At 57.9% G+C, this 13992-nt stretch overlaps 1 protein-coding gene across 3 annotated transcripts in view; it reads right to left on the bottom strand.

Annotated features, from left to right (window-relative positions):
* The window catches only part of ACTR3B (actin related protein 3B), a 45132-nt gene that overhangs the window by 13918 nt on the left and 17222 nt on the right, over window positions 1-13992 (bottom strand). The window contains exons 4-8 of one of the 3 annotated variants that reach the window (XM_054574774.1): window positions 13807-13917; window positions 6270-6365; window positions 5153-5260; window positions 2133-2276; window positions 96-269 (exon numbers count right to left, since the gene is read on the bottom strand). In XM_054574774.1, coding sequence (XP_054430749.1) covers window positions 96-269; window positions 2133-2276; window positions 5153-5260; window positions 6270-6365; window positions 13807-13917 — 633 coding nt within the window. Of the gene's footprint in view, window positions 1-95; window positions 270-2132; window positions 2277-5152; window positions 5261-6269; window positions 6366-7234; window positions 7312-13806; window positions 13918-13992 lie in introns of those variants that run through there. The other 2 variants (XM_054574776.1, XM_054574775.1) reach the window with 2 other exon arrangements.

Below are 13992 nucleotides of genomic sequence, written 5' to 3'. Positions count from 1 at the left end.
GTTCGGGGACAGAGAACTGATCATCACGCACACGAGGTGGCAGTATTGCTCCATACACACTGCACTTCAACCCGCTCCAAAGGCAAGGATCTCACCTCTGGGTGAAAGAAAATTTCAGGTCCCAGGAACCGCTCATAGCCCACGTCTACGACGAACTGCTTCTGGTTGACGGCGTTGATGCCCGTGTACTGCTTGATCCACCTCCGGGGGTCCACGTCGTACTTGGCAAACTCCTTGACTATATCAGGGCAAATGTAACAGTATTTCTCCTGCATGGACACAGAGAGACATCCCTAGGCATTAGCGACTAGCCCAGAGCCGCCTGACTAAAGCCTGTAACCCCAAGCCTTGAACGCGCCCCTAACTCCGGCGTGGACGTGCTGGCCTCTTTGCAGCTCAGATCTTAGTCTCAGCTTTACCACGGCAAATTTGTGGCCATATTACCTGAGATAACGTCTCAAGTTGTCTCCAAAGCATCCTGTCTCCACCTCCTCTTCCTTCATTCCCGTCAGGCCCCCTTAGGGCGCCTGCCCCGGGGACCCCCTGCCGCGGCAGCCTCCTGGTGCCCCCCCCAACCCATCGGCCCGCTGTCGCCCGCTGTGGCCCTGCTGCGCTGTCCGGCCGGCGTGGTCGGCGGCCTCACGGCAGACCTGACCGCACACCGAGGCGCCCGGGATGCACACGTGACAGCACCCACTGCTGCCTGCCCCGGAGCGCGCCCCCGGCTGAGAGGCCCCAGTAACGAAGCAGGTGACACTGCCCGTTACACGGTGGCAGGAGCCACAGAAACAAAGCGAGGCAGGCCAAGCCGGCTGGAGGCTGCCGCCACCGCTGCGCGATAGCGCCCGTGGCTCGCCCTGCGCCCCCGGCCCAGGAGCGCAGCCTCCCCTGTGCCTGGGGGTGCCCGACGGGGGTCCCCGGGTGGGTCGCCTGTCCTCGGAGCGAACCTCAGCAAAGCAGCAGGCGCCTTGGAGCGCCAGCCTCTGGAAGCCAGCCTCCTGTGGGCAGGCGGCGGGTGGGCGCCTCGCCACAATCTCCGTGGAGACGCCACAGCCACGCGCTCGCAGGACAGAGCCCCGCCGGCCTGGCCTCAGGGCCGCAGGGCTGGCCTGCTCCCCGCGCACACGGGGCCCCCTGGTGCTCGCTCACGCACGCTGTCGAAGGACGGCTGAGGTGTCCTCCTGACACGAACTCTGAAGTGTCTTAGCTTCCCTGAACCCATATTCTAATACCACCCTGATATACTGACAGGAGAAAGGCAAGGACAGGGAGAGGGGAAACCTGGGCAAGCATTTAGGTCTAAAAAGAAAGCCTAATGGCACTTCCGTGAGCGTCTCCCGGTTGGAAAGGGCCGCCTCCCCTCAACCCCACGGCAGCTCCAAACCACAGGAGACGCTCACACTCCCGTCCCGACCGCACTTAAATTCCTCGCAAAAACAAAGTCCTCCTCTCCTCGTGTACAAAATAATTATCCTGGCGTGATGAAGCATCTTACATTTTGACTGAAAATAATAATAATGTGTCCTGTTTTTGCAACGTGTGAAGTCCCCGTAAAAGGGACCGTCGTCGTGGCGGGCACGGGGACACGGCTGGACCGCTGAAGCGGACGCGCACGCCGGCACCGGGGCCTCTCCCCGTCCTGCCCCCCGCCCGCCTCAGCGCTGGGGCTGCCTGCAGCTCATCCCGCGTGGAAACGGGGTCAGAAACACAGGGGCTTTGCCAGATGGCCCCGGACCGTCACACTGCTCTGTACTGCGGTTCCCGGGGGACAGCCACGCACAGCGCACCCTGGGAAGGAGCGCGACGCTGGCCGCCGGCCCGGCCGGGCCTCCCAGTGTCGTAGCTCCTGTTCCAGAAACAGACCGTGGCGGCGGAGGTGGGGAGCACGGCAGGGGGCGGGGGACAATTCAGTTGACTGGGGGTTCTGCGGAAGGAGGTCCCGGTCACCTGAGGCGGCACCGCGTGGCGGGGACACCGCGGGTTCCCGGCAGTCGCTAGGTCTTTCACTCCCTTAGGGAACTCGCAGTAACCGGGGCAAGACCCACACTCGCAGGGACGGGGGAGGGGGCGGGGGACGGCAGCAGACACCACCTCTCTCACCCCCAACCAGCCCGATTCCCGTCTGTTTTTACCTTAATGGCTTTTGCGGTCTCCAGCGATTGCTCCGGAGGGATTCCCACCTCCCTCTCCCTTAGCAGCTGTTGAATGAAATACGTAATATCTCTACCTGCGATCGGGATGTGTTTGATGCAGCTTCCAATTACATAGCCTTCTGCCTGGGGGGAGAGGAGGCACAAGAGCGCGTGAGCAACCCCTCAGTGACAAGCCCCCTTCCTGCCCCTCGCTCGCGCACTGACACGTGTCTACTGATCCCCACCCGGCACCTCGAACAGGTCCTCTAAAGTGACAGCATTCGCAGCTGTCAGCATGACCTGATCTCTCTCAAGCGACCGAAATGGCCCTTTCATCAGGAACGTGCCAAAAAAAGCCACAAGGGACAGTTCATCTCCCAAAAGTAACGTCGGTGTCAGAACCATGAACCCCATCTTTTTTTGTTCCTTATGAAGGAAAGAGTTTTACCTATAAACTGCTAAACCAACTATTTAATCTACTTTTATTTAAAAATCAACAATTTCATTACGTTCACAAGACTTCAATTCTAACAACCTGGATTCAAACTCCGGCCCCGCCCTTGTCAGCTGAGTGACGGGGACACGTGCATCCGCCCAGTACTTGTGTCCCCATACAGGGTAAGCGACAGCCCGCAGGGGTTACGATACAGGAGCACGAACTACTGAAAACCCAGCGCCTGCCAGGAGGGGCTCGGTCAGTTCACCTAGAGCCGCACTGCCTGAGACCGGCTCCCTGGGCCGCCTTCCTGAACCGTGAGGCTTGTCTGCCGGTGGCAGGATCGGGGTGCAGCCCACCCCAGCACCCCCGGGGCCGGGCCCAGGGCTCACACGTCCAGCTCACCGAGGCCCATCGCCAGCTTCCTGAGGGTGCGGCTGGCAGGGAGGCTGCGGGCCTGGGCACATGCCCAGTGCACTCTCCAGGGACCGGCGGTCGGAGGGGATCACTCTTACCACGGCGTCAGCAGAGAAGTGACACCGCAGGTCCCACCTAACAGCACTGGCCTCTGCGCCCCAGGCCCACGTAAGGCCCAGGGTGTGGCCAGGAACCGCTGACCTCGTTTCACAGACAGCGCGGCTCTCGTGGTTCCGACCCCGGCTGCCGTCACGGTAAGTTTCAGGGACAAGTTACCACATTCCCCTTCTATTCCGCCTCAGGCACCTAACATCTAAAAGCAAGAGAAGACTAGGCCTTTCCACAGAGTCTGAGTTATTTGTAAAATATTTTAAGAGGGGGATAAAAGATGTGTCCAAATTATTAACATACAAAGATCAACCTAAAGTCATAAGAATATCAGCCAACACAAAGCATTCACAACTATTATGCTCTCTACAAGACCTTTAATATTTCCTAAACTTAATTCAGCCGGAGTTTCGCAAGCAGCAGCTTCATCGCAGCACTCAGTGGTAAAACACCTGCCGGTCCGACAACAGGGAATCACGTAAGTGAGCTATGCTATTCTCACGTGACGGGCCAGTATGCAGTTCATAAATAGTTCTTCACAGAATATGCAACCATGAGAAACACTACTAGGGATAAATCAATACACAAAATACAACTTTAGGATTATATTACACAATTAGAACACAAAACCAGGCCGTTCTGCTTAACATGTGCACACAGTGTGTCTAACAGTTCAGAAGGCTCTGCAACCAAAACTAAACTGCAGTTCTTTAAGTTAGTTGATGGGTCACTTTATTTTCTCCTTTGCTTTTCTCTGTTTTATCCAAATTTTGTGCCACAAATGTAATTTTTTTTTTCCAGGAAAAAACTGAACCATGACACATAACAATTTTAACAACTTCCTCTGTGGGCCTCTACACGGGGTGGACCTTGGTTTCCTTTCTTCTCCTCAGTTGGAACCACGAGAGAGAAGGCAGTGGGTCCACGGCGCCGGGCCGAGGGGACAACCTCGGGGGGACGCAGACACCGGTCCCTCCAGCCGGTGTCGCTCGCCGAGAGGCAGGGACACTAACACGTCTCAGTGCCTCACAACAGGCACCGAGGTCGGAGACGGGCCTGCGGGACCTCGGAGCACGGGGACGCCGCGAGGCCAGTCCCACCGTGTCCCTGGCGGCCCCCGTGAGGCGCCGCCCAGGGCACCCTGGCAGGGCCCAGCCGGCGGGGAGGGGCTGGACTCCTCTCTGCGACCCTCCCCTCCGGGAGCTCTGGCCTCTGAGGAGGCACAGCGTCAGTGAACTGCGTTGTCGCTTCAGCTTCGTGGCGTGAAACGGCGGCGGCCTTCCCAAGGGAAGCAAATGCCCTGCTTAAGGCAGGCCCCTCGAGAGGGGTCACCCCTGCGCGCGCCTCGCGCGAGCCGGCCGCCGGCGCGCTTGGCTGTGACCAGCGGGCGGGGCTGCCTCTGGGAGCCAGGCCTCCCCCGCGCCCCCCTCCCTTCTGACAGTGCCAATCCATTTTCACAGAACCAACCTTAAACGATCCATTTAAAAAGTTTATTGGACCAAAAACAGAAAGAGAAAGCCCAATTAAGGATCACTTCTCCGATTCTCTGAAACCTGGTACTGACTGCGCAGAGCACCCGCAAGTCCGAGCGCACACTCTGTCTTCCTTGGCTCCTAAACAGGTTTCCAAGCCACGAGGGCCACCTCTCGGAAGCGGGAGGCGGGTAAAGCCACCATGTCCTGGCACCGTGTCCAGGAGGAGCGGTCACCCTGCCGGTGGTCGTGCACACGCCGACGCACGAGATGCCTAGGATGGCAGGTCTATCCCTGGAGCTCGGACCCGAGCAGGAGAGCCCTCCCTCCTGGTGACCGTGGCACCCGGGGACAAGGCAGAGCGGGAGGCCCCGCCGACACCCGGCCTCGACGGCAGGAGCCGCCCCTGCAGATTCAGAACCGCCAGGCCTCGGCGGCGCATCCGCGCCCTGCCCACGCGCCTGGCTGAGAGACTCTCCTTTCCTTCTCTACATACAGCTGTGGCTTGTACAGTGGCACTTCAACTACAGAAGAGGTTTCCGCCCTTCACGAGTCCCGCAGAGCGAGGCCCTGGCAGGCCTGCTTACCACTGGGATGGCGTGGGTGACGCCGTCCCCGCTGTCGATGATGATCCCGGTGAGCGTGCGCTCGCCCACCTGCCGCGAGGTCCACGAGGCCGCGAGGGCCAGCACCGCCTGCTCCGGAGACAGGAGACAGGGGCCCGTCAGCGGCGGCCGGGGCTCGGCTCAGCCGGGGCCGCCGCTGCGCATGCTCTCGCGCAGCAAGGTTCCTCCCACCGAGAACGCCTGAGCAGCTCCCTCCCCATCCTCCTCCGCCCCCCCGCCCCGTGCCCCCCCCACACTGGCCCGGCGGCATGCAAATTTTGTACGCTTAAACCGGAGGACTCTTCATAAAATACATCAAGCTTTTACAAAGAGAAGCCAGGGAGACAGGGATTTGTAGTATGGAATCGGGAGCTGGTGTTTCTAATCCCCCGGTTCCCAGGGGGGCCCCCGGACGGGCGGCAGGAAGGCCGCCCGTGGCGTTTGTGGGAGACAGGTCCCCAGCCCCACCCCAGAAACTCCACGCTGGAGAGTAATGGGGGGAATGGGGACAACTGTAACTGAACAATTTTAAAATAATAATTAAAAATAAAAGACACTCCACTCTGGTGGGACTCGAACACGGGCTCTCAACCAGGGCCACACTGCTCTCAGGGGACACTGGGAACGGCCTGGTGCCCATTTCTGTCACACCTGGTGGGGAGGAGGCTGGTGGTGGTGCTTCTAGTGAGTCAAGGCCAGAGATGTTGCTAAATGCCCTCCAATGCACAGGAAGCCCTGCCCCAAAGAACTGCCCGCCCCAAGGCGCTGAGGTCGGAAAACCTCGGGCTGAGGTGAATGGGCTGCGTGTGAGTGTGTGGTTCGGGGGGCGGTTGTGTGTATATGTGTGAGTGTGACTGTGTGCACGTAAGTGCATGCATGTGCATGTGTACATGTGTACATGTGTGTGAGAAAAAGTTGCGAGAGTGTGAGTGTGCACCTGCAAGAGTGTCTGTGTGTGTGTGTGAGTGTGAGCTGAGGCAGTGGAGAAGGGAAGAGCGCGCAGCACCAGCTTGCAACACGGAGCCTTGGGGATCAGCATGGGGTCCACTATTAGCCAGCTACGAGCCTGTGGGAATCAGAAACATAACGTGGCTTTTACCTGGACGGCAATGTAGAGTCCTGGTACGTTAAAAGATTCAAACATAATTTCTGCAAGATATTCTCGGTTTTCTGGTGTATTCAGTGGAGGTTCTGTCTGTAAGAAAACAATCACTATATTTAGTATTCACTCAGGTTTCATGTAATTACATCAGAACCGTACAGTCCACCTAGAAGCATGTTAATTAGGACGCTGGGCAGAGAGCAGACGAGAGTGACTCGTTAAAGAAAGCTGGCCGTACAAGCTGTCAGGTGGCAGGGTGGGGACTCTCCGGATGCTGCCGCGCTCGGCGGCCACCCGCACTGGGGGCAAGTCACAGCGAAGAAAGCTCCACCTTTGGTGACGCAGCACCTGAACACCCCGAAACGGGACAGACCCTGCACGCTGCCAGTAATACCCCCACCCAGACACGGGCGGGCGCCAAGGGGCCCCCAGTGACCTCAGGGAGCAGGAGGTCGGGCGAGTCCTCCAAGGGGCAGAGGCAGAGGCAGAGGCAGAAGCAGCCCTTGCCAGGGGCAGGAAGGTCAGTTCGGGCAGACCGGCGGCAGTGCGCAGGGGCAGGGCCGGACGGACGTCCTGGCCACCGGCCTCAAGGCAGGAGAGTGCGGAGCAGACGTGGCTTCACCCAGACAGCGCCCACCCCCGCCCCGCCCCCGCCCCTCCTGGAGCCGCGCACACAGGGGGTCAGAGAAGAGCTCCCCTCGTTCAAGGATGAGGAAAGAACCCACAGAAACTAGCCAGAGACCGTATTAAAAAACTGACGAAAAAGAGAGGGAAGAGAGAAAAGCCACAGGAAAAACAAAGGGCAGGAGGAGGACCCCTACCCAGAGAAATATAAAAACAAAGCAGATAAAATCACAGCCGAAGACCTTTCACAAAATTCCCGTAACCTATCGTAAAGCCAGAGCCACCATCGAATAGGAGGAAGCGACAGGATTCCAGGAAGATAAAACGAGTAAATAAACCTGCTCTCGGTCATTCGGCAGCGCGCTGTGAATTTTTCCATGTCAGTAAGTATGGACACACACCACAGACTTAATGCTGCAAAAGAAAAGAAAAAGAATAAAAATTCTGAGGGCCTTTTGGGTTAAAAAAAAAAAGCCTACATACCCTCTGCCATGGACTGACCTGTGTCCCCCAAAATTCATGCTGAACTCCCACACCTGAGCAGGGCTGTGTTTGGAGCTGGGGTCTATAGGGAAGTAACAAGGCCAAGCGAGGTCACGGTGCGGGGCCCAATCCAACAGGACCCATGTCCTCCTTAGGGAAGAAGAGCCACCTGAGCGCTCTGGCCTGCGCTAGCAGAGGAAGGGCCACGCGACTACGCGCCGGAGAGAAGGCGCCGGAGAGAAGGCGCCGTCCGCACGCAAGCCCGCAGGACCGGCCTCCCGGTGCCCGCCCTGCCTGCGCCCTGCACGCCCCGACCGACCGTGGGCCTAACGCCTGCAGAGCTGCCGGGCGTTGAGAAGACGGGTCTGCTGTCACAGCCCCCGCCCCCCTCGGCGGGTGGTAGCGCGTGGCTGCAGCCTGAGCGCCGCCTGAGTCGCCCTCGGAGCAGAGAGGGGGCCGCCCTCACCGTCAGCGCCCCCCACAGCGGGGAGGCAGGCCCGCACTCCCGCCCGGCCGCCCGGCCGCCCCGTGTGGGGCGGGGACGAGCCCCTTCCACTGCCGCGAGCCCGCAGGGGCCGCTACGCCCGCGGGACTCCGCCGGCAGAAGGTGAACGGCAGCCACACACGCAGGCAGGAAGCACAGCCGAAGGCGCGCAGGGAGCCTCGGATGTGGGAGGCCGGCTTTTCTTCCCTGGGAATCAGTTATAGAACAGCATGCAAATGTCAGATTAAAACAGCAGAAATGTTACCAAGTGAGGGATGTAGACAGAGAGGAGGGCACATAAAGGCACTGATATCCTCTCATGAGGGAATCTAAAGATAAAGTATCAGAGGTGTTATACACAGAAAGCTCTCAATGTTGCTGGTAGACTAAGTTCAGTAGCAAAGTCGATCACAAGCAGGTGGCAGAGGCGAGGGAGAGGAGGGACGGAAATGGGGGAATGTGCCCACACGGCCACGCATCACAGCAGGAAGTAATCACCCTAAACAAATGCAGGGTGAATGTGTAACACGAAATTAAACAAAAGCGGGGTAAACTTATTAGAACACACACCCGATGCAAAGCAAAGCGAAAACCAAGCCCGAGTGTTTGGGAGGTGATTCCCTCTCCAGTCACAGAGAGCGCCCACCTCCCCGAGCTGCAAAGAGGAAAGGAGGCCAGGGCTCAGAGCAGCACCCGGCTCAGGAGGGAGCTCAGTGAAAGCGGGTTATTGGTGCTAAAATCATCAGCAAACACCAGTGAGAAACTTGCCGCGAGACAGCTGCAGGCAAGAGACCACCGGAACAGGGTGCCTCAGAGCGGTCTAGGTCCGCGTTTCGGATACGTACGACAGCGCAAGATCAGAAATGACCTAAGAGCCCGTCATTGAGGAACCGGTTAAATAAAGTATGCCTGGCCCATAAAATGTAATACGTTGCGGCAATTAAAAACGGTGCGCTCCACATATGCTGATATGAGAGTCTCTATGATAAGCTGTTAAATAAGAGAAAGGTGTCTCTATATTGCAAACATTCTTAAATACTTTGTATTGACCATGTTTAATAAAAACTTTGTTTAAAATACAAGATGCAGGGGAGGGGGAAGTGGGGCACTGTTCAGTAAGTATACAGTCTCCGTGTTACAAGATGGAAAAGCTGGAGCCATCTCTTACACAGCAATGTGAGTACAGTTAACACCACTGAACCTCAAAGTGGTCAGGAAGGCAAATCTGTGATGCTTTTATCATGACTTTCTAATTATTTTAAATGAAAAGTCAAGGTGTTCCACGGTCTGTATACTTTGTTACCATTTGTGAAGAACAAAAGTTTATGTGCAGCCCACACGCCGGCACACAGTCACCTGTGCGGAGGCAAACCCCGGACTGCCGCAGCGCTGGCAGCGGGCTGGGGAGAGGCCCCGTGAGCAGGGCAGGGGCAGGCAGGCGGGCAGGCATGCCCTCCGCGGCGCACCGGCGGCTCCGCGGCCGCACCACCGGCCCCCACGACGAAAGAAAGGCCGGGCCAGCCTGAGCGACAGAGCCCCCCGTGGACTGGCCACCCAGAGGGGAGCCTCGCAGCGCAGCACGTAACAGGGCCCTGGCCTGCCAGCTGCCCAGGGCCGGCGGCGGGGCCGCGCAGGAGGAACGGGCCGGAGCTGAGAGCACAGACCGGCTCTCATTTCGCTGCGGTGGGCCCGGCGGGACGGCACGTGCCGCACAGTGCAGCGCCCGCCCCGGATCCATTCCCCCTTCGGCCTCCCTGGCCCACGGGGCGGAACCAGCACGGGAGGAGAGACAGGCCTGGAGGGAAGCCCACGCGGAGCGCCCTGTGGACAGGGGTGGCTGACAGGCAACGTTCTGGCCGGTAAGAGGCAAAAGCTGACGGAGGCGGCCTCTGCAACAGCGCCCCACCCACCAGGCTGGGGGCCGCAGGCTCCCAATGCACGCACCGCCGCCTTCTCCTGGACCAGCGGAGCCAGCGCAGCGGCCGCGGCCCGCTCGCGTCCCCAGGGGGGCGCCCCACAGTAATCCCCGGGCCACCGGGGTCCTTTGCGAGGCCGGGCAGCGGCCGCCCAGCACTGCCTCCCGGCGCCCGGGCTGGCGGCGAAGTCCCCGACGCTTCTCCCGGGACACGGCTCTGGGAGCTGTTGGTTCATTCAGAACCGTTTTTGTTAGAGGGCATTGTGAAAGCTGTCCTATCAGCGTGATGTGATTTTTTTCTTAAAAACTCATCAAAATTGGTGAATTTGGGGGCAGCCATTTTAATACTGAAAATGGAAGAAAACACGCATTTTTGGTGTGTTATGCTTTATTATTTCAAGAAAGGTGAAAAACGCAACTGAAACGCAAAAAATAAAAAGACTTGTGCAGTGTATGGAGAAGGTGCTGTGACTGATCAAAAATGTCAAGCGGTTTGCAAAGTTTCTTGTACTATTGACATTTCGGCCAAAAAATTCTTTGCCGTCTCAGGCCCTGGAAGATGTCGAGCGGCAGCCCTGGCCTCTGCCCGCTCGAAGCCAACGGTGGGAGACGGCCGGCACCCTCGAAATACCCGACCCAATGAAGTTATTGGTGGGAAAGAAGAATGTGTCTTTTACTTTATGGGGAAAAAAACCATGAAGGCCTTGTGGCCAACCCAATACAAACTTAACAATAAAACCCCTAACTGGTTTAAACGACTGTTTTTTTTAATACTTCTATTACTTGCTACCAAACAATTCACCACCTGTGAAGGATTTACATTAAAATCCATATACTTCCACTTAAGGAATGTTTACAATATAATTAGGTTCCCCTGGTTCCTGAATCAAACTCAGCTTATTAAGGGCATATCCTCATGGGTTCTGCGAACCGTAATCATAAATCCATTTCTCCCTCAATCCTCCGTTTCTTCTACATTTACTACCAGTAATTGTTCCTTTAGGAGACCAATTTAAATAAAACTTTCCCAAACCATTATTTATAACAAGCTCTAAATTGGAGGTATCACGTTCTCATTTTTTAATACTCAGACATATTAAAACATCACATGAACGCAAACTACATCAACGTTTTTATTCATAACAATGGTAAAATATCATCTGGTATTGATTCCAAAATGAATAACTAGTCATGACCATAAAACCAATCCGTATTTCTGGATGAGGACAGCAAACTGCACGCGTTTACCTCATACCGCCCCGCCCCACCCCCTCTAGAACTGCGGCAAAGCAACTTTATTAAAACACCTCAATCCTCGAGGAGGAGAAGCTGGGCAGGGATGGGGGTCGGGGAGGACAACACACTGGCAGCGGGCAGCACGCGGCCACCGGTAACTAACCGAGCAGGCCCAGGAAGCCGTGGCTGGCAGCACCAGACGGGGGGCGTCTCTGGACTCCTCGAGCCCCGGGAGGGACTACGGCTGGACACCAGGACGTGCCACGTGGGAAGGCGCATCTACCCTCAGCCTAACGGCCGCGGGTGCCCGCAGAGCCGGGTGCGTCGGGGAGGCGGTTCGGGAGAGGGCGCGGGTCAGCAGACCGGGGAAGGAGGTGCCCCTGCCGGCGGGGCGGCGTCACTCGTAACCCCCCACGGACCGGGCCGGGACAAGAGGATGAAGGAAGGGCTGTATCCTCTCTCTCTCTTTGCTCTTTCTTACTTGACTCATAGTCAGTTTCCAAATCTCTCCTGAAGGTACAACTCACTTTCTACCCCTCAGCATTGCTACCCTCTGAAATATGGGATTCTGCTTTGAACTCTGGGCACTTCGGTATCGGAGAAGTGATTCTCAAGCGCCCTCTGCTCAGTCCACGCGGCCAACATGAGCTGAGCCCCTGGAACTTCATGAAAGCAGGGGCCGTAAGGAGCGCCCTGTTGGCCGGGATGCGTGGTCAGAGTGGCCAGAAAGAACCACCACGTGAGCTACGGAGGGACGTAGCTCTTACTTGGACTCCTGTATGCCAAGATGTCCTTATCCGGCGCAGCGGTTCGGTGAATGCTGTCGACGCACTCTGACGCCTTGGCCAGGGACCCCTGCGCCTGCCCGCCCCTCTGCCCCTGCCCCTGCCCCTCGAGCGGATGAGCAAGGGCGTGACCCCGGGGAGAGGCACTGTCATCTCCGCCTCGACCACTTGCAGAGCTCCACCCAGCATGGGGGGGGGGCTGGGGTGGAGGGGCAGGGCAAGGAGGAAGGCGGACTCGTGGGCGCGGACCGCAGTGCGGCGATGGGGGGCAGTATAAGGGCGATAAATGGCGATGGAAAAAACACGATTAAAAAAATTTTTAAAAATAGAGTGTGGATCAGAATACAGTAATACAGTGTCTATAATACAGTATTTTCTGATCTTTAATAAACTTGACTATTTTGGAACATTCACTGCAGGTCTTCATTTTCGGCACATGGACCCGAGCTTTTCCACATCCACACCAAACACTCCCCACCCTCTCCTGGCAGCTGGCTGACCTCTCCAGCCTACACGCGCGAGCTGGATCAGAAAGAACAAAATTAGGAGACATTTCCTGCGGGCTGTGTCCTGGCAGGGCGTGCGGTCCCCCCCGGGGCACAGCGACCAGGGCAGGCAGGGGAACAGCTGGGCACGGCACCAGCTCCTACACTGTCCCCCCAGGCGGGAAGTCCCGTGACATGCCAGGGAAGGAAAAGTGCCCACGGGACAGGTGGGAAGCCGTAGTTTTTTTTTGGCCACACAGACAGGGCCGCCTGGGCACCCGGGCAGCTTCCCAGCCCGTTCACTGTGCGAGAGCCGCCAGGAGGCAGCGGAGGGAGGGCCGCAGTGCCCGTGCCTGCCGACGGCGGTGCGGACGCTCCCGGAGGGAAGAGCAGAAGAGCAGAGCCCGGCCGAGGGCTCGCTGTAGCCGGTACTAAGGGGACAGACTCCTCCACCACCACCACAGCCGTGGAGTTGGCACATTTGAGGGCAGAGGGCCCTGAAGAGCACTCTGCGCCCCCACTGGAAAGCGCTACATGCCGGGCCCGGCGGACCCGCTCATCCGCAGCGCGCCTGCGGGGAGATGTCCACAGCGACAGCGGGCGGCGTCAGCAGGCCACGCAGGGCGCGTGCAGTTGCTCCCCATAAAGCATGCATTTCGTAGACATACTTAATTTTAACCTACAAAGAGAACTCCATGGAAGAAAATGCATAATATTGAGTATTACACTTAGGACAGCATCCCCACCACGACCACGAGAGAACTCTTCCCATTTCTCTGCAGGGCTCGGTTTTGTTTGAACAAGATTAAGTGATGTAAGCAGGGCCCTCACCCAGCTCGACTTCACCTTACAGTAAACTTTAAACCCCGGCGAAAGAGCGCCTTGCCTCGGTTTCCTCTGCTCTCAGATGCAGAAGTCGCAGCCACGCAGTTGCACCCCCGACTGCGGAAGTGCGCGGCCCTCCCCCGGCCCCCCGTGCCTCCCGGCTCCACCCCCCTGGCTGCGGGAGGCCCGCGGAGGCCCCGTCCCCGGGCCAGGTGACGCGAGAGGCCCCTCACAGCCCAGGGAGAGGTCCTGATGGCTCTGACCCCATCAGGGCGATTCCGCTCCCCCACTGGTGACCGGGTTAAGCGTGGCTGACGGCCAGCCTGCTGGGAAGGTTTCTAGGAAGCTTAAAGGCGCACGTGCCCGCGAGGCGACAGAGAGACCCGGGCCTGCGGGGAGCCAACCAGGAAGCTGCGCGCGCACGCGCACACATGTCTGCTCCTCGCTCGTCACTGCGGGAGCCCACGCGGGGACCACCCGACTCTCACCCTGTGTGACTGTGTGATGACGTAACGAGCCCTTTTCGGCTTAACAGGTTTTTTGTTGAGCCTTCTGTTATTTGCCCCAAAAAGCAGCCCAATTCACACCAGTCATTTCAGCTGAAATCAAAGACTCCCCACAGAAGAACATCCTGGGTCTACACTCTGAGCACTTTGGGACTTACAGAGATATATCCTCCTCAGCTCCAGTTACTCACCATTAAGAAGTAATGATCCTCAGGCTCGGCTCGAAGGTACTTAAAAATCACTTGTTCCATGAACCTTTCCATCAGGTCCCAGTCTTCAATTATCCCGTGTCTTATCGGCCACTAACGCGAGAGAAACCAAGCGCGTCAGGCGTCGGTTCACACCAGGGGCGCCTCCCTCCACGGCAGGGCCCAAGG

The sequence above is a fragment of the Pteronotus mesoamericanus genome, unplaced genomic scaffold (genome assembly GCF_021234165.1).
Source record: "Pteronotus mesoamericanus isolate MK-2021 breed Mesoamerican mustached bat unplaced genomic scaffold, CSHL_Meso_final contig_265, whole genome shotgun sequence".
In the NCBI taxonomy this organism is placed as follows: domain Eukaryota; kingdom Metazoa; phylum Chordata; class Mammalia; order Chiroptera; family Mormoopidae; genus Pteronotus; species Pteronotus mesoamericanus.
This window is presented reverse-complemented; position numbering and strand designations above follow the sequence as displayed.